Source organism: Megalops cyprinoides, chromosome 20 (assembly GCF_013368585.1).
Source record: "Megalops cyprinoides isolate fMegCyp1 chromosome 20, fMegCyp1.pri, whole genome shotgun sequence".
Lineage (NCBI taxonomy): Eukaryota > Metazoa > Chordata > Actinopteri > Elopiformes > Megalopidae > Megalops > Megalops cyprinoides.
The window spans coordinates 18,398,837-18,425,278 of NC_050602.1; the positions used below are offsets into that span (position 1 = coordinate 18,398,837).

Sequence of the window (26,442 nt, forward strand, 5' to 3'; positions counted from 1 at the left end):
TTAATCAAGAAGGTGTTGTAGATGTTACATTTCCTAATTATTCACATTTGGTTTATATATCTCATTATATTTCCAGACAATAAATTTGCAAATACTTAATAATTTTGGAATAATAAAAAACAATTTGATTAATCAGTCAGGATGATCTTTCTGGCAACCTATTAGAAAAAGTCAAAATTTAATTCGCTTCTTGCATCAGGATTTGAGAGAATGCCAAAATGAGGAATAAAGAGTAACATCGTGCATGAAAATTCAGCCATGGTCCCTGCTTCTCCCGCAAAAAATTACGCTGCAGAGCACTGGAATGCCAAGATTCAAATTTATAGTTCTGCTTCTGCGAACAGGAGGTTGTGTAAATGTGACATACATACAGGACACTGTATGCACGACGCTCTTCGATAGGCATGCACACACGAGAAGGACTTCATAACATTCCCGGGGAAGACATTAAGACAGCATTCACCCCACAGAGAGGGGTGTGTGCTCAGGTGAAAGGATTAGACAGGTAGGCCGTCAGACCCCTCCCCTTCGCTTTTGCGCTATATATGGCCTTCTCCCCATATCCTGTGGAGAGTCTGCCTGTCCCTGCCCACACCCTCAGACCACACAGCTCTCTCTCAGAGTCAGGGGCTAATTGCGGCAGAGAACCCTGGAGCCGGAGGAGCAAAGGGCAGCCACACTGCTCGACCTCAGCGCCAACATGCTGTACCTGGAACCCACCGCTCCAGCACAGTACAGTGAGGTAAGAGCCTGCCGGTTTTTGGGGGGTCCCGCTCCTGAGGCTCCATTTCAGGGGGCCAGCGGGTACAGCGGTCTCCTTTTGGGGCCTCAGAGTGAGGAAAGGGGTCCTGCGACCAGCGTATCAACAATGCCACATCCGCGCTCTGTGTATGAGGGCTGTGGCGCTCTATAAGCAGTGAAAAAGCGTGGCTGTTCAACGCTTACCTGCGACATGTTTACGATTTTTCATGCACACAGGCGTACATGAGCATTGCGTGTTTATGACAGCTGGTGGGTGTTCAGAAATGTTTCCTATATTCTGGTCGACATTTTAAAGAGAAACACCTTTTACGAGCACACCTGTATCTTGGCACCCGAGCAGCGGGGTGTTTTTTGTCTGCATTTCAGCTGCTTTTTTTGTTGGAAAAAAAACTGAGGAAAAAAAGACGAATGTTTCTGGAGCGAGAGCTGTTTCCTCAATGTCCTTGCCAATCTGGGGACAATATCAGAGCTACTGACAACAAACAGCACAGATAAGAACCTGAACAATGCATTTCTCCAGGGCAAATTCACCTCCTTTTAGATCAAATCAGGACCAGGACCAGTTTCACCAAACTTTAGAAGGTTATTTGCTTCCATGGTTATTTAATTCCATGAAAATCGTTACAATATGTCCATAATATGGAAATTCTTGACTATCATCAATGTTTGTGGAGTAAGAAAGGCAAGGTAGTTGATAAGTTTTTTTTTACCTTACTCATTTTATTTTCTCCATAAAAATGTGTTTTAAGAATATCAACAGGTTTTATTATATTTATCTGATTTTTGAGTTGCAAAAAATGACATGACCAAGATGTTTATGTTATGGGGAAGAATATTAGATTGGTTTATGATGTAGTATCATTCTTGACTACCTATCTTGCTTTACTTTCATACTTTCATGTGCATGTTCTTTTCTTTACAAATGGCTGAATTCAATATTTCCTATCTAATCTTATCTGTGACAACCAGTGTAATCCTACAAATGTTGAGCATATAACATTCTTGTGTTGAGATACATTGTCAGGTTGATTATGAGTTGTGATTGCATGAATTCTGACAGTTTGAATGAGCATGCCATTATCTCTCCTCTTTGTATATGAGTGTGAGGTTAAAGGCCAAAGGCCTTCCCAATGTGGGAGGTAAACAGGGTGAAAATATGCTGAATAGTTTTCACTGTGGCTGCAGAATTTATGGTCCTCTACTAAAATTACTCACTGCCACTGTTTTATACATTTAGCCAAGAGCAATACAGCCATTTCTCCATTTGCTGTATGTTGTCAGTACATTTTCAGTTTGTCACTTTAAAGATACTCTTATTCAGTGTGATTTAAAAGGCAAGTGTACAAAAGTATTCATGACTGCTTCAGTAAAATATTTTCCACGCAACACCACTGAGAACTAAGGGAACGCTTTTCTACAGCCATCTGAAAAATCCACAGTGCTCCTGCTAGAAGGCTGGCTGAAACCCTTGCTGTTTACCTGTACCCCCTGGGACAGCTTTTGGGGTCCGAACAGTTCCAGGTGTTTAGTTTTGTTCCCTGAGGTCAGTCAGTCCACCCTCACGCACCTCTAAGGAATGCTGCAGCTACTCTGAGTGTGTCTGGAGTCTGTGGTGCATGCAGAGAGGAAGGCAGCTTCAGAAAAAAGAATTGCTGTAGAATTACTGTATGCTATTTTATAATGTCCACTTTAAAAGTATGTTTTCAAAAAATACTGCACATCGAAAATCTCTTATTTTGTAATTATTAGATATATGGTAAAATGCATTATATAAAACTTGCATTAATCTTCACTTTCTCATATACATATTGGATCATTCATGTATGTATATAAACATTTATATATGCAGCCTTGCACAGAGCAGGTTCAGGGTCTTCACAAATAGCCTCAGAGAAGTCCTGCAAATGCTGTTAAATAAGACAAATTTCACCGTTTAAAAAACAGACACAGTGAGCTCTTAGACACTCAGACATTACCTGTGGGCATAACAGGTAGATTGGTAGTGGATCAGGTCAACTCTTTCCAGAGGCTTAAGTTTAGGGGAAGGGGGTATCTAACCTGTGACCTATGACCTGTAAGCTTTCATTCTCCCCCAGTCTAAGGAAGGATTAGGGATCTGGTTTTATTTCCTGGTCTCGTGGGACCCCATGCTGTTTTTAGAATGGCCACACCCAGTCTCACAGTGCTGGGCTGTAATGGCTATGCCTTTGTGTTGATGTTAAGATACAATCACTGACTCCGGCAGGTATGGGGTCAGATAGAGACTCACTATCCCTGCAGTCACTGGTTTAGGTCACGCAGACGTCACTTATCAGTCCCCTCCCAGATCACAGACGACCCTAGAGTGATGGATGCTTTATCCCTTAGGACAGATCTTTTTTCTTCTGTCACTTCTATACAGAACTCTCCAAAAATTCCAGCAGCAGATGTGACCTTGCCATGTTTTTAATGATGTGAAAGAGTTGAGATTTGCAATAAAACATACAGAAAAAAGCACTAACAAACTGTACCTAATCTACCCAAACTAAATCTAAATCAATACTTGACATAACTCTGTATTAATCTAGCCTGTTTTGTGCAGATAATTGATTTGTAGCCTATATTCAAGAACATAACCCCTGCTATTATAGAAATACGGGTGTTCCAAGACCACCTGTATTTGACTAATATACTCTGGGAGAGTTATAGTTGTGAATGTATAGTATGTGGCTAACCTGGATTGTTTGATTAAGCCCTAGGCTATTGGCCAGAATCAAAATTAGCATTTGTAAGGCCCTCTTTAGATCTGAACACTTCTGGTATTTTTCCTCTCACTGTATGACCAGAGACGTCAACACTCTAGTCCCACCCAAGGGAAGGCTGTTGTTTCCGTCCTGTCTACTCTATCTGACTATCACTCGGGTGGGCGTTTTACTGTATGGGAGGGCAGGTGAGGTGAGTCACCTTTTCACTGGTGCGATGGGATTCTTGGAAGAGAGGAAATATGGAAATGCTTCTCTGTAAATGTATTCGTAACGTCTGCTGAATCTGTGATTACTTTTGATGACAGGGGAGAGGAGATGGCAGTCTCTATAATCAAAACACCCTCAATGAAAATCTAGACCCTTAATTCAATTGTGCGTCAGTCGGCTTTGTCGCTAACATTACAACAAGAATGACTTTTTATTTCTTCTCCATTTTTTGGGAAATTTTAGCAGCTGGTGGCAGTTTGGTTAGACACAAAGATATTCCTATATATATAAAGCTCATACCTCTTATCTTAAAAAAATCACAGTTAAAGATGACTATCACTCTGCTTTCCTTTGATAGTCACTGCTTCATCTTTTGAAATTCATGAGAGGTAAACTAAACCGCAGCTGAAACAATGGCAGATCCAATTTGACCCTATATGAGGGTTGCTAAAAAAGTCACAGATTCCTTTGAAAGAATCAACTCTGAAGGTACTCCGGCTCTTACTCCATACTCACTTCGGCCAATGCAGTACTGTTCAGATGCTCTTTAATAGGCTATATTAACACTGAAGTGTTTTGTAAATGTTGAGGCTTCCGCAAAACACTCTTAAGGTTTCAGTACGTTTCTGCTAAGTTGCCTGGCAACCCTGGGGTCTTTGCTCAAAGCCAATTATAAAGAAGGTTTTTTTGAAGAGGAGCCAAAGTACTTTTTAAATGGCTTGTGCATTAAAGTGGACTAGATATGATAAAAGGGACATGAAAAGGCTTGAGCCTCCTCTTGCAGTGGCTTACTGCATAGGTAGGACACATCTAGTCCATTATATCCATTGATATCCATGTAGATGAAGGCTTTCTTTTGGCTACTTTTCAGAGGACAGTTCAATGGTTCTCCCATTGTTCTTTTATGAAGTTTTTACTTTGTGGATGTGAATCCAGTAGGGTCTACCTTCTTACATTTATAAATATGTTGCCCAATGCTGTAAGTCAGAGGTTTATAGCCCTATTCTAGAAATATGCCTTTCAGCCTAAGGCTTTACCTCCAGTCCATTTACACTATCTACCTCTTCAGTTGCATTATTATTTGGGATTATTAACGTTAATCCCATGCACCCCTACAGCTCCATGTAACCCCGAGGGGTACCTGTATCCCTTGCTGAAAACCTTAATTTCAGGGAGAACTGGATTTTTGCTGAGGACAAAACACATTGCTTTTGGGGTGAATGTGAATGATGTGGATGCCGCTTGCATTTTTGTAACATTTTGGATTGGTGGATGTAATTTATGTAGCTGGGTCAGTTTGGACCTTCTTACTGTAAACAATGTGACCTGTTACTCTGTTGTCACCATGGCCCCTCACCCGGATAAGAGATGACTCCATGTTTGACGGCCAGTGGCACGACCACATGGCCACATGCTGGGGAACACACCATCTCCCAGAAGCCCTGCAAGCGGGCACTGAGAGTCTTGGAGTGGGCGAACCAGTGGAGAAATGCGGCATCCACTGATGGTATCTCTCCTGAAGGGAGACATCTGTGTCTGATTATGTCTGTGGTGCTCGAGAGTTTGCCAAGCTAAATTATTTAGTGAGGTGTCTGAACGCTTATGCACTCTGTGATACATATAAAACAGTGTGCAAAGTGCATATAAATATCTGAGAAATGAACAGCTACTGATGGAAATAGAACAATGCAAAAGCCGCTATAGCAGATGTGACTGCCATTAGAGTAATGAGGATGCAACCGTCAGGAGTCCAAGTGCCATTTTGGCTTGAAGTGTGAGAGAGTCCAACTGGAGCAACGGACCCTCAGAGGAGCCTCTCTGCGACCTCTTCACCTCCGTCAGAATCCCCTTGACGTCACAGAAACTCTCCCATCTTCTGTGTGCCATTTCCTGCCGAAAATAGGACATAGACAGTTATTACACTCCCCAGTCAGTGAGGCACTTTACCTGTACCAAACCAGGAGCCTGCTGATAAGTGATTTCATTGTTTGAGGGGATTATGTGGTTATTTTTTCCCTGCTCTCGCCTTAATGGCAGTAGACCATAACAGCTTATCTCATTTAGCAGCATTTCTGCTAAGTTCCTTCTGATTCCAGAGTGCTGACAGGAAGTGTTCATGTGGGCACTGATGCCCATGATAGAGCTACTGAGATACTGTAGATTACTAATGAACAAACCTTTTTGTTTTATGATGGTTTGAATCAATGTCTTTTCATTTTTACGGCCAAATATCTTGTCCTCATTCAGTACTGTTTCTAATAGGACAATGTGCCTCCTCCTTCAAGTGAAAACTAGATCACCTACAATAATTCTGAAATGGTCTTAATTGCAAAAGTACACATTAAAGCAGAGGTATTGAGGGAGGCTGAACAATCTCTCCTCTTTCTCCTTTCTATAACTCTGCCTGTATCTGCATATGAGTAACTGCGTGTCTTTACATATATACAGGAAGATTTTCAATGTGTGCTCTTTGAAGGTAAAATAATCAAATATAATGTACAGAATAACTCTTGCTACATCCTTTCATTCTTGCTTTGAAATGATTTACAGAAGCGGAGATCTATTCCCAGTCATTCGACAAGTATGTGGTTATAGTTTTGTTTCATCAGATGCTTCAGTGTCCAATCAGTGAAGAGTCTTCTTTGAATATTTTGAAGTGATGTATTTGTTTACAAAATCTCGTCTCTTGAATGGAGAAAAAAATACAGGTTTTCTCAAGCTGATCGAAATTGCCTCATCCTGGTGTATGTCATTCCTGAGGTCTTGACATTTTGTTTGTTTTTTTTCTTGCCTGTTTTTCAGCCGCAGTACACAAACCTGGGGCTCCTGAGCAGCATGGACCCACAGATACAGGGCAGAAGCTCCACCTCCACCAGCCCTTACAACAGCGAGCATGCCCAGAACAACGTCACCGCGCCGTCACCCTACGCCCAGCCCAGCTCCACCTTCGACGCCCTCTCTCCATCTCCCGCCATTCCCTCCAACACGGACTACGCAGGCCCCCACACCTTTGACGTGTCCTTCCAACAGTCCAGCACCGCCAAGTCGGCCACCTGGACGGTAAGAGTCTCCACCTGCTTCTCCAAACTCGCTACCCTATCCCGGGTGTTTACCATGATTCTCTGGGTATTGTCACCATGAGTGTAGCCTTATGTACGGAAGCATCATGCACCTGATCTAACAGACTCACCTTTTGGGAGAGACGTAAATTTTTCCAGCCTTGGCATTCCCAAGGTTTCCCAAGCTATCAGGTGATAGAGATGTAAGGGATTATCTGTCTGGTGGAAGAGCGTGAAGCTTGTTTTTGTCGCACGATTATCTGGCTGATCTTTGCCTCAGGCCACATCTAAACTTTGTGAAAGGTTGCCTTCACTCACAGATGTGAAAAAAAAGGGAGGAAAATCACCCAAAGGCATTCTGGCACTGCCACAGGCGCGTAAGGAAGCGTCTCAAAGGAACACGGTGACACTGTCCCAGCACACCCTAGGACTGTGTTGTTGTGCTAAGAAGGTGTCCAAGTACTACTGCGTAACACGGTGTAATTTGCAGGGAAGCAACAGGGCCACAACAGCCCTGTCACCACCGCACGAGGGCGGGGTCTTGCATCAATGCTCGGTGGTTTAACTGGTTGTAGACTGCACACCTTAGACACCAGGCAAAGCCGAAGGACACTGGAAGTTTGCGGAAAATAAAACCAAACAAACTGAGCCCTGATAATTTCCGTATTATAGCTAACTGCAGTGAGTTGGTTTTCACCGGTAGGTGGAGATGTTGCCGTGTTTTGGGAAAAAAATCGCTGCTATTGTACACATTTGCGAAAATCACTGTTACTTTTTAATGTTCTCTAACGATCTGGAACATATGCCCACATGGTTGTTCTAATATTGTTTTCTCCTGAGCTGTAATGACTATGCATCCTGAACATGAATGGCACTTTCAATCATGTCGTGAATGCCTGAAGTTAAACCTGCCTCGTAAGTTGCATGACTTAAAAATAGCACCCACTTTTCCACAGATTGTGAGATAAACAGCAGTGACTTCAGCGCTGGCACACACCAAAGTCAAATTCATTTTCATTAATAGGTTTATGTTATGGGAAGTTTTTACAGTCCATTGGACCATTAATCTTTGTCACATTTGGCAGGCTGAAATTCTACGAAAAAAAAAAAAAACATCTAAAATTCTGGCTGATTGCGTAAATCTTAACGGTAAAACCGCGTGCACTCCAGTGAGCAGGTACACTTAAGGAAGTCGAGCGCGGTGATGTTCCAGCCACTGGCGAAGCTCAGTGTGGGATAGTGACACTTGCCCAGTTCCCACACTCGCTTCCGCGTCCCTCGGGTTCTCACCTTTGCGGTGTGCCTGTCAAACAGATGCCACTCCCCCGCCCCATGCCTCTGTCACTCACTCTGTCCTGCCCACGGTGTGTAGAGAGGCAGCCGCGTGGCCTGATGCTCTGGGAACAGAGCCCGTACACCAGAGGGTGGTAGGTGTGAGTCCCAGGCCAGGCTCATCCAGTTGTACCCTTAAGAAACCTGCACTGCTTCAGGCAAATATCCAGCTGTATTCATGGAAAGTAGCAAACCATACAAGTATACAAGTACTAGTATGTGACAACCTCTGTATTCAGTGGAGTAAGTCTATATACTATATACTATACTATATACTAAGTTGCCCCAGTATTAATAATAGCTCAGTTTTTCAGTAGTATTTCATTGATTAGAAGTAGAGTTGATCTGTGTGCAGAAAATAAAAGTATATATGGTACTGTATTGAAAGACAATGTGCTGTTATAAATGTATTGTTATATCAGGCATGCACATGCACATGCACAAAGACAATGCACTATTGATCAGGAAATTGAGTGATCAGTGTCAGCATCTTGGAATATTATTTGACAAGTTCAGTGGAGCAGATATCTCCCTTTAATGAAGGTTATCTGCTGTAGCATTTTGAAAAGACTGGGTAATGTTCATGTGTTCTATTCAATGTTGTGTGTTCAAAAAAGCTTGCTACAATAGACACTTCAAATAGTGATTGTAAAATTGAATTAGCAGAAGTCTGTAGGTAGTCTCCTCTGAGATTGTCACACTGTAATTACAGATCTATGATTTTGTTACACTTGCATTTTGAGCACCACAACCACTTCCAAAATTAAGGTACAGTTAGCATCAGAATCTGTGTCTTTGTGGAATTGGTCCACTTTTGATACAAACCAGTGCATGTGATATGACATCGTTTTAGGGTTCCTCTGTGGAATCTGTAATCCTGTTAAAGTAACTGACCTGCTGCCTGTCTGTTGTGGCCCGATTGTGATGTCATAATGACAGCGGCCGGTGAAGATGAAAGAGCCGGTCCACGGACCTTTAATGGTGCCTGGGAAGATCCACGGGATCATCAGGTGGAATTAGCGTGCTGCTTGATGATTATTTTGAGCCGATGAAGTCAGCCTCACCCACAACTTAACCGTTTCCTGTCTGGGAGACATGACACAAGCAGACGGGGTGACACACCCCAGCAATTCCCAGCAGGGGTTATGCATTGTTACCGGAATCAGAGTTCAATCAGTTCAGATTTGTCACACTTTGGGAGCACAACCAAAGTGTGATGTGTAACGTCAGTTTAGTAAAGGTAAAAATCTTTCATTATTGCACAGTACTGAGTATAGTTACACCTGTCTTATCCAGATGGTGTAACTATAGATAAGGTAGTATTACTAACATAGCTAACATAATGTTATTGTTATCTGTCTACAAATTGTGTTGTTTATTTTGTTCTTGTAGGGTCTTGTAGGGTTTGCCTTACAATTATGATTGAACAAAGTTATTTCAGTAGATCTTGGGAAACATTTTAATTAACCTCATTTCAAGCTCATTCCCAAAACATCTGATTTCCCGCAAGTGTTTTGTTGGGCGTTCTAAACACGTAGAAATATAACTACTCTGATAGGTCCAACTAAACATTCACCTTAGGTGTTACGATATAGGTGTTGCTATATAACTCAGAGACTTAAGCTGTCAGCAATGAATCCAAGAGGCACAAAGCACACTGACCTGTGGAATGACCACCCCCCCCCCCCCCTTCCCCCAAAGCCCTGTATCTGCAAAGTGATGAATGTCACTGTTTACACTCTTGGCTTCGAGTTTTGAACGAGGAGAGGGGGCCTGATCTCCACCCCAGGTCTTGAGCCCCGGAAAGCAATGGTCATGTAGTATTGTACGAAGATCCCTGAGGCGTGCGCGCTTCTGAATGGGTCACGCTCGACTGACACATCTCGGATTCCGCCACGGGCGAAGGGGGGTGGTGACGAGTGTTCTAGCGAGGCGGCAAGACGTGACTTGCCCCGGAACATCTGTAGAGACCCGTCCCAAGCCGCACGGTAGGGAGCTGGGGCTTGTTTTCGCCAACCTGCCTGTGCGGACACGCCTGTCACCGCCGAGCAAACCTCACAGCACCCACACGGGAAGTGCATTCTGGGTAAAAAAAAAAAGGCATTTATCATTTTCAGACAGGCTTATTATTTGACTGTGCTGTTCAATCCGACATGAACTTGTCCCACACAGTGAGGGCCATAGGCAACACTTTGAGCACCAGGAAAGGGAAGATCTAACTGATTCAAAGGGGAGACATCTGTCTTCAGAGACATTAGAGAGTTGGATCATGTGGATTCCAACACACAGATTTTTGTCATTCGCATTTAAGGTGGCATGCGTGCTATTCTTTTGCATTAGATAGCTTTCATATGAAGCATGAACATTTGAAATATATTTCACACAGCTCATGAACAGTTTATGATATTTCATAGTGTTAATGTTGGTTTAAGGAAAAAAAGAAGTTGGACTTCAAGTGGTGCTAAGATTCTTTTAATGCTAGTAAATACTCATTTTGCCCAGTTCTGATTGCAATTTGCATTGTCCCTGTGTTTCAGAGTACTGTATCTCTGTCCTCTGAAATTCTGTTTTGTATTAGCCAGTTTAAGTTTTAAAGTCTGTAATAATTGCTTCAGAGATAGTTAAATGAATTGAATGAGATCATTTTCTACAAATCACTTAAAAAATACAGGGAGATGTCCAAATATATGGCAGAAAAAATATTACAAAGGATATAGTGAAGTTTACATTTTTCCTGTGACAAGAAGCAGGTGTGTTTTCTCACTTGCATTTTTGTCAGCTTAAACAGGTTTGGGAGAAGCTGTAGACATGACAGTGCTTGTAAGGTATGAACAAGGCAAGACCAGAGGCGCCAAACAGGCTTGTTTAAAGCTCAGCCTCTGTCAGGACCTGCCCGGGGCCTGAAATCACAGCATCCATCCGCAAACTGCGGGCCTGTCTCAGCTTGTGTTGCTGAGGAGCTGTTTGTGTATGTGTGTGTGCACGTGTGTCTGTGTGTATGTCTGTGTCTGTGTGTGTGTGTGTGTGTATGTGTATGTGTATGTGTGTCTCTGTGTGTGGCGTTAACATTAATGTCTGGATGTGCATGTGTGTGTGTGTGTGTGTGTGTGTGTGTGTGTGTGTGTGTGTGAGAGAGTGTGTGTGTGCGTGCGCCTGTGTTTGCTCTCCATGCTGGTGTACACTGAATGTTTGAATGCAGTTACAGGTCGAGGAGGAAGAAGTAGTGTACTGCTGGATGACCGGATTAGCTCCCTGTATTCACTGGCCTGTGCTGTTTGGCCCATGATTGCCCCTCATGTCTGGCTCTGTCATGGACTTGTTAATACTTTTTTTTCAATTCTATTCCCACGTCCTTACTCACTTTACTGCGGGTTTATTTTAGTGCATCTTTATGGGTTTCTTTCTCTACTTCTGGAATTGGAATTGTTCTCGTCAAATGCTGTTAATATACATTTTTTTACTGCAAATATCTGTCAGTGTGTAGTTCAGTGTCCTTCTTTGTATTCATTCATTCTGAAATACACTGGGATCTGTTAGTTTGTCTAGTCTGGGTGAAGCGCTCTGTGTCTTTAGACTGATTAAAGAGTGCCCTCTGGGGCAGGAATATTTGGTTGAAGGGTGAAGATGTTTTTGAGCGTCAGGCGATGTTTGCTTCTTGGCGATAAGAAATATGGTGGATGTCTTTTCTTTTCTCCTGGACTCCTGGCTCCTGTTTGCAGTTGAACTTTGTGTAAATACTTTCATCCCGTCGTTTGGGTAATGCTCTTGGAGTCTCCCGGCCCACCTGCCTGGCCCCAGGCTCTCCCTCTCTCGCTCCCTCTGTTCCTCCCCCTCTTCTTTCCCTTTATCCTCCCCCCACCCCCCCATATCTTCCTTAGCTCGTTCAGCTGATTGAAATCATTTCTCAGGGCGTATCTGTGGGCATCAGAGGGAACAGGAGAGCAATTATAGTTATTCATCTCTCTGTTTTATTTGAGACATTTCACAACTGGGATTTATGCCACAGTGCTCTTATGAGTAGCACTTAAATCATCTTGTCTTGAAGGAAGAGTCAGTGGAAATGCACAGAACGTAATGTACTTTACTGAGTTTAGCATGCTTTTAGACTGAAATTACAGTGAAGAAATACCATCATGATTTCACACAGGGGAACTCTATTATTTTAATTTGTCTCCACTGAGACAGTCAGCATTCTTATTCTTTCTTACAAAGAGTAAGATATCTGTGCAATGCAGGCGTATATCCTCAGAGAATGTCACTCCGTCTTTGTTAGCAAAAACACTCCCATTTTCTTTAAGAGATAAACAGAATGCTGTCAGTTTTTTAAGGCAGGGAACAACACGTCCAGCTGTGATGGTTTAGTGATGAATCCTTTCAGACTCCATCCTGCATGAAAGTGTATCTGTAGGGAATCGGCTGGCCGAAGGGGCCTCTCCAGCACAGTGATAGGTGTTGCTGTTATCTCCGAACGGGAGCCATGAGGGCAAATTCCTTGTGGCTAATTTACCAAACCCGCCCACCTCCCACCTCCTCCCAGATCCCCCACAGACACCCCCACAGGGAAGGGAGGTGAGACCGGGACACTGCGTTCTGAACATTCTCATCAGCGCTGAAAGCTGGACTCCTGTAATTACAGCAGACAGAAGCTTCTGAGGCAAATTGGGCGGGACAGATCTGCAGCTCCATACAGTCCACACTCTCCTAACGTCTGTGACTATTTCATTTGCTTTCAAAGAAAGCTACATTTGCTCTATGAGAACTTTAAAACCCTAAGAAAATGTTTGATTTCTGATGCATCTTCGCAGAGGCGAATTTAAGGATGCGTATGTGAGTGTGCGTGTGAGAGAGTGTGTGAGTGAGTGTATGTGTGAGTGTGTGTGTGCGTCTATGTGTGCTCGTGTGTGTGTATACTTGCATGCGTATGTGCATCTGAGTGTGTGCATATGCGTGCATGTGTGTACGTGTGTGTGTGTTGGGCATTGAATCACGGCTCCTTTGCTTAATCCCTCTCATCCTGTCCAGGTTTGTTATAGATGGAGATCCCGAGGGAAAAGGCCAGGTGTTCCTGTAAAGGATTTTGGCAGTGGTGTGTTGTTTCTTTAGGCCAGGGGAAGGCGTGTGTATGTGAGGTGTAAATATCACTGCCAAGCTTGTGTAATATAACACAGCTCAGGCAGGTGCTGGGCTGGGCTGCTTTCACTGGAACATTTCATATCAAAAGTTCACAGAAAAGGCATTTAATGTACTATTGTTCTGTATGAAAACAGCCCTTAGCAACCTTCACAGGTTCTTTTTTTCTTTTGTAATTGGTCTGAAAGGAAAGTTTTTTCGCTGAAAGAGCTGGACTCGGTTCTTAAACAAACTGAGCGTGTCGTGTGACACTCAGGACACAGTTGAATTATACGAATAAAACAGATAAAACTGTTTGTGTAGCGCACACAGCATATGCTGGCATAGGCCATACTGTGGTGCTATGTGAGGTATTGGCACATTAGTACCTTAGCTTAGCAGATGCTCTTATCCAGACTGACTTGCATAGCTTACAGTTTTTTACATTATTCATTTATACAGCTGAACAGAACAACAATAAGCAGACCCTACTACCACAAGGGCCATTTATTCAGATGTGGTCTCACATTCTCTGTGTGTGCCTCTGTTCATTAGATGCACTTATGTACCTTTGCTAAGTAAGTAGCTCTGCGTAACAACAAAATGGCCAAATAGAAATGTAATGCACTGTGAGTTCAGGTGAACCACAAGGTGAGGTCTAAACAGTCAATTAGTTAAACACTGTGTAAGTGCATTAGTGTAGCTAACAGTGCCACAGGTCAGCAGTTTGGTAAAGTATTTAGGGAGCCAACCTTGTAAACCTGCAGGATATAGGGGTTCAATCCTTGCTTTTAGAGCCTTGAGCAAGGCCGCTATCCAGCTGTATAAATTGATGAATCCCATCAATATATTAAGTGTAAAACACCCTGGAAAAGGGCATCTTTAAAGCAAATGTAGACTTTAATGTAACGCCCAGTACATGTGCCACCCTCTGTGACTCAACGTATTCCTGAGAGGAAACCGTGATTCCTGTGGTCAGCGTGTCCGTCAGTCACAGAGATGATGAATGGATTGCTTAGTGTTCATGTCCTCTTGTGCGTGAAAGACTAATATGCATTGTGACATCATTTGCTATCAGCAGCAATCTTGCTGTCAGATACGGCCTGCGGTGTTTGTGTTTCATTATTGAGCTGCACTCCAAGTTTCAGTTTATCCATGCCCTGTGAGGAGTCTTTGGCTGACGTGGCATGTGTGCGAGTTTGTGCGTGTACGTGTGTGTGCATGACCATTTTTGTGTATGTGTGAGTATGTGCATGGGTGTGTGATATCAGCGGTAGGGGTCTGCTTGAAGCTAAAGAAACTAGAAGTTCTGAGTGTGTCCCATCTACCCTACACCCCCCCCCCCCTCGTCCCCACCCCAAAAAAGAGCAGCTTTTATGGAGGCTGTAATCACAGACCAGATCTTAACCCTTTTAGTTCCAGATGGACCCAGGTGCTTTCTGGGACTCACTTACTACTTACAATGTGTAGAGTCCTTAATTCTGAGGGATGAATTTAATTCTTTTTCCATTTCCTATGCAATAGTTTGGCCATTTATTTTTTTTACAATTCATGAAAAAATACAATAATATAATTGATACAGGAAAAAATATAACAGGACTGCAGCCTTAAAAATGTAGATGCTATGAGCTCAATACAATGCTTCCTTATCACTATTACATGATCCTTAGCAGAAGTTCTAAAGCTCTCTTCAATGAAATAATCTCTTTTACTTGGAGACTCTAACATGTAACATCTCTCTCTCCATTCATTCCCAGTACTCCACAGAACTGAAGAAGCTGTACTGTCAGATCGCCAAGACCTGCCCAATCCAGGTGAAGGTTCTGACCAGCCCTCCCCAGGGGGCAGTCATCAGGGCGATGCCAGTTTACAAGAAGGCAGAGCACGTGACGGAGGTGGTGAAGCGCTGCCCGAATCATGAGCTGAGCCGAGAGTTCAACGATGGTAAGAAGACCTCTACACCACTGGGCTCTACGGGGGCTCTACCAGAGATATTTCACAAACGGCACAAGTCACAAGTTAAAGAGAAGTTTCATTCATCTAGTCCTTTCATTGATAATCTTTCAATGGTGTCGTTGCATTTAATAACTTGAAGGTTTACATTAAGCTGGTTTAAGTTGAAGTGTTTTTTTTTTTTTTTAATTTGGTGTAATTTTTGCTCTTCACAGGTCAGATAGCTCCCCCTAGTCACCTGATCCGTGTGGAGGGAAACAGCCACGCCCAGTATGTGGAGGACTCCATCACAGGACGGCAGAGCGTGTTGGTGCCGTACGAGCCGCCCCAGGTAAAGCCTGTCTCCGTCACAGCCTGCACGACCCCAACATCACGAGGTCAGCTTCCTACGTCCCAGGCAGGGTCATGCGTGGTCACGTGACCTCAGCTGAACCCATCTTTCTTGACATACCAGAGCTGTCAGCCAGAACAGATGGGCAGCCCTATGTCTGGGTTTTCTGTAGGCCTGCTGCAGTTGCATTCTACTCTTGTGGTTCCATACACCCAAACCAAAGGAAGATCAAACCCTTCTCCTGTCACGACTCAGAAGCGGTGCTGAATCATTGCCGGAAAAACAGCCAGACACAGAGAGCATGACAGTCCCCCTATACTGAAAGGGAGATTGTGAGTTATTGACTTGCGCTGTGCTGCTGTCTTTTCCTGCTGTAAAGGGGAATGTTCTTCTGTTGGCAGGTGGGCACAGAGTTCACCACCATCCTTTACAACTTCATGTGCAACTCCAGCTGTGTTGGGGGCATGAACCGACGCCCAATTCTCATCATCGTTACCCTGGAAACCAGAGAGTAAGTGGATCTCACTGACATCTTACACAATGACTAATGACAACAGCAACAACAACAACAATAATAATAATCATGATAATATAAAAGTGTCTTTCGAGAATCTTAAAATGATTAACATTTCATTTGTGTGTGCAGTGTGTGTGTATGTGTCTGTGGAGGGTAAATCCCACATTGGTGCCTGCACGCATGCACACACACACACACACACACACACACACACACAGCATTATCATAATGCTTCATCAGAGCTGGAGAGGAGGGGTTTGTTAGCCAATGAAAGTAGAGATCATTTCTGGCTGACGGCTGATTGGTTGATACGGACTGATCCCTCTCCAGTGGTCAGGTTCTGGGGCGGCGCTGCTTTGAGGCCCGGATCTGCGCCTGCCCGGGCCGGGACCGCAAGGCTGACGAGGACAGCATCCGCAAGCAGCATGTGGCGGACGGGACAAAGGGCAGTGATGGTAAGAGACGTCGCAGATACAGAGTAAAGTTGGGGTAGGGCTGGAGTGGCAGTGAAGCAGTTAGTGTAGGAGTTAGCAGTGTTTTTGGGGAACACCCCCAACCATCACATGACGCACCCCTCCTTACCTGAACCCTGTGTCTCGTCCCTGCAGCGTTCCGGCAGGCGTCACATGCCATCCCACTCTCCTCCATCAAGAAGAGAAGATCCACAGACGAAGAGGTGTTCTGCCTGCCCGTAAGTTTGTGCATGCCATTACGCTATTATGCCATTATGCTGTTACACCCATGAATCCATGTTAGGCAATGGCAGAAGAGCGAAACACATGCCATCCCCCATTCAGCCGTCCCTCATTCAGCCATTGCTTTTTTACTTCACGCTAAAAGACTTTATAAACAGTAATCTTTACAGATAGTAAGCAGCGCACATAAAATATACCTGTGGTGTTCCCTTGCATAAATAATAACAAAGATCTTGATTGGCCATTCAGGCTTTTAGCTTTATTCCTTAGAGTAACAGTTTGTCTCAATCTCATTCATTTCTTGTAAATATGAACTTTAAGTGTACATTTTCTTTGTTTCATTGTAGATTTCTGCCATTATTGTCAACAACTAATGAATTGGTTGTGTTGTATAAATACTGAAAAAATATAACAGGGTGTTAAAACATCAGATTGTCCTTAACTTTAAATTACAATGTGGTAGGGGTAAACGCAGACTTTAGTTGACAAGAAGCCTACTAATTTGCATGTAACGTATTATTATTACGTATCTGAGTGACTTTCTCACTGTCTCCCCCCCCCAGATCAAAGGCCGTGAAACCTATGAGCTTCTGGTGAAAATTAAAGAGTGTCTGGAGCTGGTGCAGTTTGTGCCTCAGCACACAGTCGATTCCTACAGGCAGCAGCAGCAGACACTGATCCCGAAACAGTGAGTGTCCGACCTTGAGAAACACCTGTCTGTCACTTCATAATAGCCTACAGAACACAGAGCTCAGTTACCATGGTAATTATGTCCATGGAAGCAGCAGGTAACAGCAAGTGTTTCATTCTTATGTTGACTGGTGAATTTTATTTTAACATCGCTGTCAATACTTACACAACATCACAAGCTTGAGAGTGTGCAAACAGAATAATGAAATTTTGTAAGAATCTAGAGCAACATTTGCTTACAGCAACCTTACAGATAAATTGAGCTTAATATTAAATGGCACCTGGGGTTGTTCTATGACAATATAAAACCTCAGCAAAGTGTCTGAATCTTTTACATTTAATATTAGAATTTTTAAAATCAGCCACTGATTTGGGTGAGCGCTCAGTACATGAAAACAAACACTTGAGGTTTATTTTTAAACACTTGTTAAACAATTTCCAGGAAAGCTGGATCTGATTTTGTGCTCCAGTTAGTTTCAATAAACATTAAAGCATCATTAGTAATCTACTGATAACGTTTCAGAGAACACTTCTATGCACCCTTTAAAAAAGGTGTTTTTTTATTTTGCTTTGGGTTCACACGTTAAGTCAGCTGTACAATAACACCTGATGAAGAACTGATGGGCAATGGCTTGTGTCTGAGGCCGAATTGTGAGGTCTAGATGTGGGCTGAGTGTCAGAGGCCTGGTGGGGCTGATGGGGATACTGGGAAACTAGTGTGGAATTATTTTGAATGACGGTGTTGTGACAAGGTGCATGTGTGAAGCAGTGCTGCTGTGAGTGGCCTTAACACTGTCAAAAGCTTCACAGCAACGATAAGTAGCGGTCTTGCAGTAATAATGGTGTACAATACCTTGTACATTTCAGAGTCAATATTTTTTTCTCTTGCCATTGAGATTCAACTGCTTATTACTGACAACTGCTAAATTGTACGTTAGACCGTTTTTTATGGAATGTATTTAAGAGTGGTTATATTGTTTTTTATTTTGTTTCTTAGTCAACATTCAGTTTATTGAAGTGGCCATACTCATACTGCTGTGTAAGCCATTTCTGCACTAAAAGTGGTTGACCGAACACAAAACAGAAAGGCGGAGCTCTGTGCTGTTGTCATTGCAGATGCTTTAATGGCTTTAATTACTAACCACTGCCTTCCTATGAGTCCATAGCAGTTTACACAACAGAACAGATGAGGTAATTCAACACAATCCTAGACAATACCATACATACAATACTCTCTCACATGCAATCATTCACATGAGTGTACACTGTATAGTACACACAAATACACCTACACACACACACACACACACACACACACACACACACACACACACACACACACACAAACACACACACACACCTTTAAGATATTCCCACCAGATTGCTCATTGATTTCTCCCTTCTGTTTCTATAACATGATTCTCTGAAGATTTGTATTGTTCACCTCAGCAGGGTGAGATGAAACCCTTAATTGCCCAGGAGGCCATGTGTCTGATGTGTTTTGTAAGCCATCAATAATTGTAAATGAAAGCCATGCACACATTCCTTCACACCTGTTTTTCTGTAACCTGGATCATAGCATTGTCAACCAGCACCCCCCTGTGGTGAGGTAACTGTAGGACACCCACGCTTGGTCAAAGCAAGTGGTGCATTGCATCGAGCCTGTTCTTTGAAAAAGCAATTCACACGATCCAGGAGCGCAGCATATAGGGTAATTTACATTTAGAAAAACGGTTCAAAACACTTCTAAGCTATGTAAATCACTCAGGATAAGAATGCCTGCTTAGCAAGTGTAATGTAAATGTTAGTCTTGGGGTGGTGGTAGGCGTTTGAAAGTATTCCCTTCACCGCATGCAAAATTCAGACTTTTGCAGCAGTTTTTTTTGAACGCCGTTTCCTAACAGCGGACGATTATACCTGCTGGTGTTACGCTGCACAGTGTGTTCCCAGTAATAGGCTCCCTATCCACTTCATCACTCTCCACTTAACCCGGAAAGTTCTTTGTAGAAACAGACTATCCGAGGCTGGTCAGGAACCAATCCCTAGCGTTTATCTACGGGACTTAAAGCAGCAGGAGCTCTTTCAAAATCATGCGTCATTTCTGAGCTTTCTCGCTTTACTGTGGTGCTTTTCGTGTTGGACCCGAGAGGATCCCATTGTTGACTGGGCTTGCAGAAAAAAGCTGTATTATAAAGATAACATGATTATGACACCCATATTTTTGTAAAGCACTGCAGGATGGTTTTTTTTTTGTTTTATTTTGTTTTTGACCATTTTTATGAAAAAAAAAAAAACACATTCTTTACCATATTCTTCAGAGGAAGAGGTCTTCAACAACAGGATTGAAAGCTTAAGTGGCTGAAAGCTTGCTTTTATCTACTCTGTCTGAAACAGATCACTGCCTTCATCCTTGCTGGTTGTTATGATTGCCATTGAGTTTTTGTATGTTATTCTGTTTTTGGCTTCCTTTTTCTTGGCATTAAGTTACATTCAAATTTGTCAGTTTTTCAGGTCAATGAAACTGTTCTTAACTTCAATTGTGAGCAAGATCAAGCACCAATTATTTGCAGAATGTGTACACAGAATATCACCTGAGGATGACTTTTTTTTCATAAATTCATAATACAAAAACGGTGTTGGCTGACAGCATTAGAGGGCCTTTCTCTTGTCTGGATGTGGTTGGATATCTTGGGTGGAGTAACGGGGAATATGTTTTTGTTTTTCCCTCCCCAGGGTGGCGACCCAGCAGTCTTTTGGCTCCACCTCTCCTCCCCTCAGCAAGATGAACAAACTGCCCTCTGTCAGTCAGCTGATCAACCCCCAGCAGCGCAACTCCCTCACCCCATCCAGTCTGGTTGGAGGCCTCACTGACAGTAAGCATGCTCCGCCCAGTAGGTCTCTGTGTAGTACGCTATGCTAGGGTTGCACATTGGAGCACCTACATCATACACTCTGGATTCAGGATTTTTCTACCCTTCTGAACCACATCCTCTGCCCCACCCCTTAAAAGTCTCCCCCTAGTGCCATTCCCAATTAACATGCATTTTGTGATGTGGTGTCACATTTACAGATGCTGTGGACTTCTAACCACTACATTACATTACATGCATTTAGCAGACACTCTTATCCAGAGCAACTTAGATTAGCAATAGAACATAAGTGTATACATTCAAGTAACAGTGTCAGCAACAGCAACAAACAACAGTGTCAGAACAGGCTAACAACACTCCCAGACCAGTGAGTGTGAGCAAATGCTTTCACTGGGCTAACCCTGGGTACCTTTGAATTAATGAGAGCTATGGTGAGAAGGCTAAGCATCACGGCACTCCTCTCTGTAGAAGGGCAGCTTGTCAAGCACTCCTCTTGGACTAGTTCTAAGAGGAGTCACTGCGAGTCTTGTTTTGCTGATGGCTGGTTGTGTTTGCAGTGACTCCTGTGATGAGCAGCCACATCCCCATGGCGTCGGATATGGGCGGACTGAGCCCCACCAGCGCCCTGCAGTCGCAGTTACCCATGATGCCCTCCTCCCACTGCACGCCCCCACCACCCTACCCCATCGACAGCAGCATCTCCAGGTAACTCACCTGGCAGTCACCTGCAGCCTCAAACACACAGCCTAACTATACCCTTAAACACAAAAACTCACTTTAGCTTCAAACACAGAGATTCACCACACTCTCAAACACACAGACTCACTATAGCCTTAAATGCAGAGACTCACTGTAGTCTCAAATACAGAGATTCACTGCAGTCGAAAACACACAGACTCACTATAGCCTTAAATGCAGAGACTTACTACAGCCTCAAGCACAGAGATTCACTTGGCAATCTCAAGTTCACAGACTCACTGCAGCTTTAAACACACAGATTCACTCTGTAGCCTCCACTTTAATTAAGTTATTGTGTTTCAGATGAAAAGGCTGGGCCATCAGTGTAAAAAGGATTTGAATGAATATTTCTGTCATAATGTCTGATTTAGTCAGGAACTGGTAGCTGCCAGAGAATAAAATCTACTTATCTCACATTATTCAGCGGTTTAGCAGAAGTCCTTATTTTGGCTGGCTTACACAGCTTACACGGATCAGATCAGATTTATCCATTCATTGGCTGAATGTTTGCTGTGGCATTTCAAGTTACGTACCTGGCTTGGGGGATTCAAACCTGCAAACTCTTTATTATTATTGATTTCTTTAGCAGGTGCCTTTATCCAGAGAGAATTACATGGCCTTCATTTATGTACATGTTGTTCATCTACACAGCCGGCAATTTTCTGAAACAATTAAGGTTAAGTGTGTTGCCCCTTGCAAGGGTATTTGCTCAAGTCCAGGAACTGAACCACTACACCACACTGTCATACTTATGCTAAGCACACTTACCGTGGTTATTGAAGTAGTTACATCAGATTTAATGCTGCAGCCTTGTAGTTGGTAGTTAACTTCCTTGACACAGTTATTGTCTGTTCTTCTAGTTTCCTGGTGAGGCTGGGGTGTGCTGGCTGTCTGGACTACTTCACCGCCCAGGGCCTGTCCAACATCTACCAGATTGAGAACTACAGCATGGAGGTGAGGCCCTGCCCATCTCACGCACGCCAGCAGGGCGGTGACAGAGAGCAGACAGTCAACATGCGTGAGCAGCAGGAACAGCGGGTGGCAGAGGACTAACGTGGTTCCCCGGGGAGAAAGAGCCTGTAAGCACTGGTCCAAGATCAGCTCACCCAACCCCCCATTCCTATGCACTAGCCTTTACGAGACCAATGATCAAACTGATCTTGGACCAGTACTCGCGAGCACTTCATACCAAGACCTCTAACGCGCTGTGTGCTGTGTGTGTGTGCAGGACCTGTCACGGCTGAAGATCCCTGTGGAGTTTCAGCACATCATTTGGAAGGGGATCCTGGACCACAGGCAGGCCATGGACATCTCGTCCCCATCACACCTGCTCCGCGCGGCGGGCGGCTCCTCGGCGGTCAGCGCCGTGTCCGGGGAGGCACGGGGCGAGCGCGTCATCGACGCCGTGCGTTTCACACTGCGCCAGACCATCTCCTTCCCGCCGCGCGACGACTGGAGCGACTTCTCTTTCGACGTGGACTCCTCCCGCCGCAACAAGCAGCAGCGAATCAAAGAGGAGGGCGAGTGAAGAGGCCCCGCCCTCTACGCTATCCGCCCCCCGCCCCCCCCCCGCACCTGGCCACACCCAACAAAAACTGTGCCACATCTCTGCTTCTTCCTGCTGCTCCGCTGCTTGGTTTACAAACAGAAGTTATGCACTTACTTCCTTTGCTTAATGCCCTTGTGTTACAGAGTCATACGCAGGCCACTATAATAGCCGGCCGGGTTTAGGGTGGAATAAGGTTTGTCAGTCCATACTTTTTTTTTTTTTTGGAACTCTGACCTTTAACCTCTGTGACAGAGCACTTAACAAAGGCTGAAAGGTTTCATAACAGCTTTGCGCTGATCCAGTGTTCGTCTCGGTCTTAGTGGTAAAGTAGTTTAGTCTCTTGGAAACTCACTGCAGGGTTTTCTTTACTGAGGGTGTACTGTAGCAAAACAACAAAACAAAAGAGTTTTACGTTAATTTTTCAGAAGGAACTCAAAATACTGTACAGCTTTGCCTTCAGCCAGCTGTGATCGGATGAATCCAAAGATTTGTACGATGATGTGATATTACCATTATTTTCAGATAAAGTGTTACTCCGCTGCTGTTTGGTGCTATTGGGTGGTTGTCAGCTGTGGGGCAGGGGCCGTATTACTCCTTCTCTTTAAATCAAAGTTTACATGGAAAATGGTGTTTCTATTAATGGCCCTGAAGGGTTATGCATTATTATTAATAATTCTACTGCAAAACCATTGACATTTCCTCCAAATTAGAAGAATCTCAGATGAGATGAACTTGTCCCATATCAAGTTTACCAGTGCCTGCCTTTTCTGCCATCTTGTGCAACCCTCAGGTGAACTGCAGTGAATTGGGGTTGCATCACCTTTCTTTCTGTGTGTATGTCACACAACACGGGGTTGTCTTACTCCAGGAAATTCTGGGTAATCTACAGTGACGTGTTGAGCTTACATTAGTGCATTGTGGGAACGCTCTGTGTTTAGTAGCAGGTCAAAATGACAGTAATTGTGTATATATATTTTTGTATAACTTTTTTTTTTAATGTGGAGAAGGTTTTCCAAGATGCAGATATATCAGCTGTTTTATTAAACATTTCATTTTTCTGGTGAATTTCTTGAGATTGTTTGAAGCAGTGTTCTATGCAGCCTGTAAGGGTTAAAAGGGAATGACCAACTGGATATCACATTCAGTCAGGAAACTGCCCTTTCTTACTGAATGAAAATGTAATAAATATGTTTTATGTACTATGCAGTCACTGCCATTTGAAAACAGGGGGTATGAAACAGAGGTTACAGGTGATTTTTATATTATTTTTCCTGTATCTTGTCTCAGTGTGTAAAAGAGCAGAGGAGTCCTAAATTTCAATGTAATGCACTGAAGCTTTGTGTGCATGCTGGATTACGACATCACAGTGTAACGCACTGAAGCTTCGTGTGAGTGATGGATAATGTCAGATGTAAAATGTTTGAGAATTGTACATAAGTTTATCATGAGATATTCTGTACATCTGAAGACAGAGATGACCTTAAAACATACAGCTGGCCATTTAAAAATATAGAGCATATTAACCATATACAGAAGTGAAAGATTAAGTCTGAGATGCAGTCCAGTGTGACACAGATGCTATCAGAAAAAATCCAGCTCTGACTTTCATTTTTCGTTTGGTTTTGTTTTTTCACAAGGTGAAATGTTTTGACTCATTTTGTATAATTTCTTGTATATATTTCACAATTTATAGATATATAAACATTTCTCCTTATTTTGATATATACAAAAAAATAAAAGCCACGAATGAAGCCATGTCTGTTTTTGTCTCTGTTACTGTTCTCGTGTGTGTATTTGTGTGGCAGTACACTCATGCAGTGTGCTGTATTCAAGCCTGAGATTACACTGTCACGTTTTGCCTCTTTTTTTTCTTTTTTTTTTTTTTGCATTTTTGTGACGTGAGGTGGATGACATAGAACGGTGTTTTTCCATCACACATGTGCATCTGGGATCCTGCAAAGATACCGCTGCAAACCACACGGCAGAGATGGAAACCACATGGATCAGATGCAAACCACACTGCTGACATAAAAGCTGAAGATCGTTCTTCCACTGTATCTTATCTTTAGGGGTTGATGTGTAGGTCATTTCGGTTTGATTCGTCCTTTGACTGCATCGTTTTCCCTACAATCACTCTGTAGATATTGTAGAACTGGATGCATGTTATACATGCGCATAACATACATTATGGAACAGATGAATAAGCAAACCCCTGACTGACCGTAAGTGTGTGCAAGCTATGTGTGTGTGTGTGTGATGGCTAATTCCTTACTATTGCTATTTGCAGAACTACTCCTAGAGGACACACACTGTAAAACGTTTTTAAAGAATACTGCACAGGTTAATGTAAGAAAATAATCTGTGTTGTTGACCGATTTTGGCTAAAATCTTTAACGACGAGGCATAGAGTTTTGTTATGAACACGTCTTTTGTGACTAGTTGTCTGTTTTCCCTGACCAGTTGTCTGTTGGTTTAAACACGTTCTACTAAAAAAGCCATAATGCAAATTACTGTGACTGGCTTGTCTCCATAGCAGTTTAAACACGTTTTTACCAAATCAACCGTAAATATGACTGACACGTCTTTGCGGTATGGTTCAGATTGGACCACAGGTTCATGGTGCATTACTGCCCCCTAGTGACTACCCAAAACCAATTAATAATAGTAAGAACAACATATTTATAATGTAGTTTTCTCATACACAAAGTGCAACAGTGAAATGAATTCAAATTAACATGCAACGAAACATATGAAGACATTATATCTATAAACACATGAAGATGGTAAAATTGTTAAACATAAAATTGTTAAACAATAAAAACAAGTGAAATGATTTTGAATAAAGCAGGATTAAAACAATCAAAACTCTGAAATCAAAATTATCTGACATCATGCAAAGCAAATAGTTCAACGCAGGGTTTAAAGAAGCGTGAATATTTTAAAGTCTTCTATTGATTTTGATTCTCTCTGACCCCCAGGGCACCCTTTGATTCCCTATGACATTGTTTGTGTTTCAAAGCTGGGTTAAACACATTAAAGCATATGTTTATCTGAAGCATTTACCAGCAGAAGAGTGGAGGAGGCAGCCTTCTCTGGCAAACACAACACACAACAAGCAACCATTTATAAGTGGTACATTCCACTCTCCGTGGTGTAACCTTTTCCCTCGTGCAAGTGGTACATTCCTGTATGATACGCAGAGATAAGTAGAGTTTTGCCACAAACAAAAATACTACCAGCATACCAACACACCAAGGTACTTAAATGCACAAAGGTTATATTCTCCAAACTTATGTGTCCATACTATTAGAAAGATACTTCCACCACTTAAAATATTGATACCAACATGATGATAATTTAAGAATAAGTATAAGTCAGAATAAATAAGAATGTTACCCATGTTAGCTCACACACAATAAAAAAGCAGAGAAATTTCCCAGAGAAATGCCACCCAATGTTTCCTCTAGTCTTTAAAGTTACTTTTCAAGCAACATTTTTTTTTCAGACATCAAAGTTTGTAAGGCATCAAATCTATCTGGAACATTATTGTTTATTTCTATTTGAAACCCCAAAGGGGGGCCCAAAAAGGAGTTTGGTGCTATGTAGATATAGGGTATACCCTCACCAACCTGTAGCCTGGGAGATATAATACCTGGTATTCTAACTATGACTGGAGTGGCATGAAATGGCACAGACAGTGTGCCTCATTTGAAGCACGGGCAATGGCTATGAATGTCATGCATGTAGACCAATAAGTAGCTTGTTTCCCCACTGGAATTCCCTTTCTGCCGGTGCTGTCAGTCAAACGTCTACTACTTCAGTTCAGTAAGGCCTGGTGTTTCAGTACAAGATTTGGAGCTGCAGTCTGTCGGGGAGCCACACCCAG

At 43.0% G+C, this 26,442-nt stretch overlaps 1 protein-coding gene across 2 annotated transcripts; it reads left to right on the plus strand.

The window, feature by feature from the left end:
* Window positions 1–583: 583 nt before the first annotated feature.
* Window positions 584–24,295, plus strand: LOC118795510 (tumor protein 63-like). Of its 2 annotated transcripts, none has more exons than XM_036554045.1 (12): window positions 584–742; window positions 6,516–6,773; window positions 14,971–15,157; window positions 15,382–15,497; window positions 15,899–16,008; window positions 16,345–16,469; window positions 16,623–16,705; window positions 17,273–17,397; window positions 20,133–20,272; window positions 20,827–20,974; window positions 21,868–21,961; window positions 22,236–24,295. In XM_036554045.1, exons 1-12 carry the CDS (start codon window positions 701–703, stop codon window positions 22,533–22,535), a joined length of 1,728 nt encoding a protein of 575 aa, XP_036409938.1. In that variant the 5' UTR covers window positions 584–700; the 3' UTR covers window positions 22,536–24,295. The 2 variants fall into 2 exon arrangements, with proteins under 2 accessions (XP_036409938.1, XP_036409939.1); XM_036554046.1 differs by having other exon boundaries at window positions 21,868–22,086; window positions 22,236–22,310.
* Window positions 24,296–26,442: the final 2,147 nt, after the last annotated feature.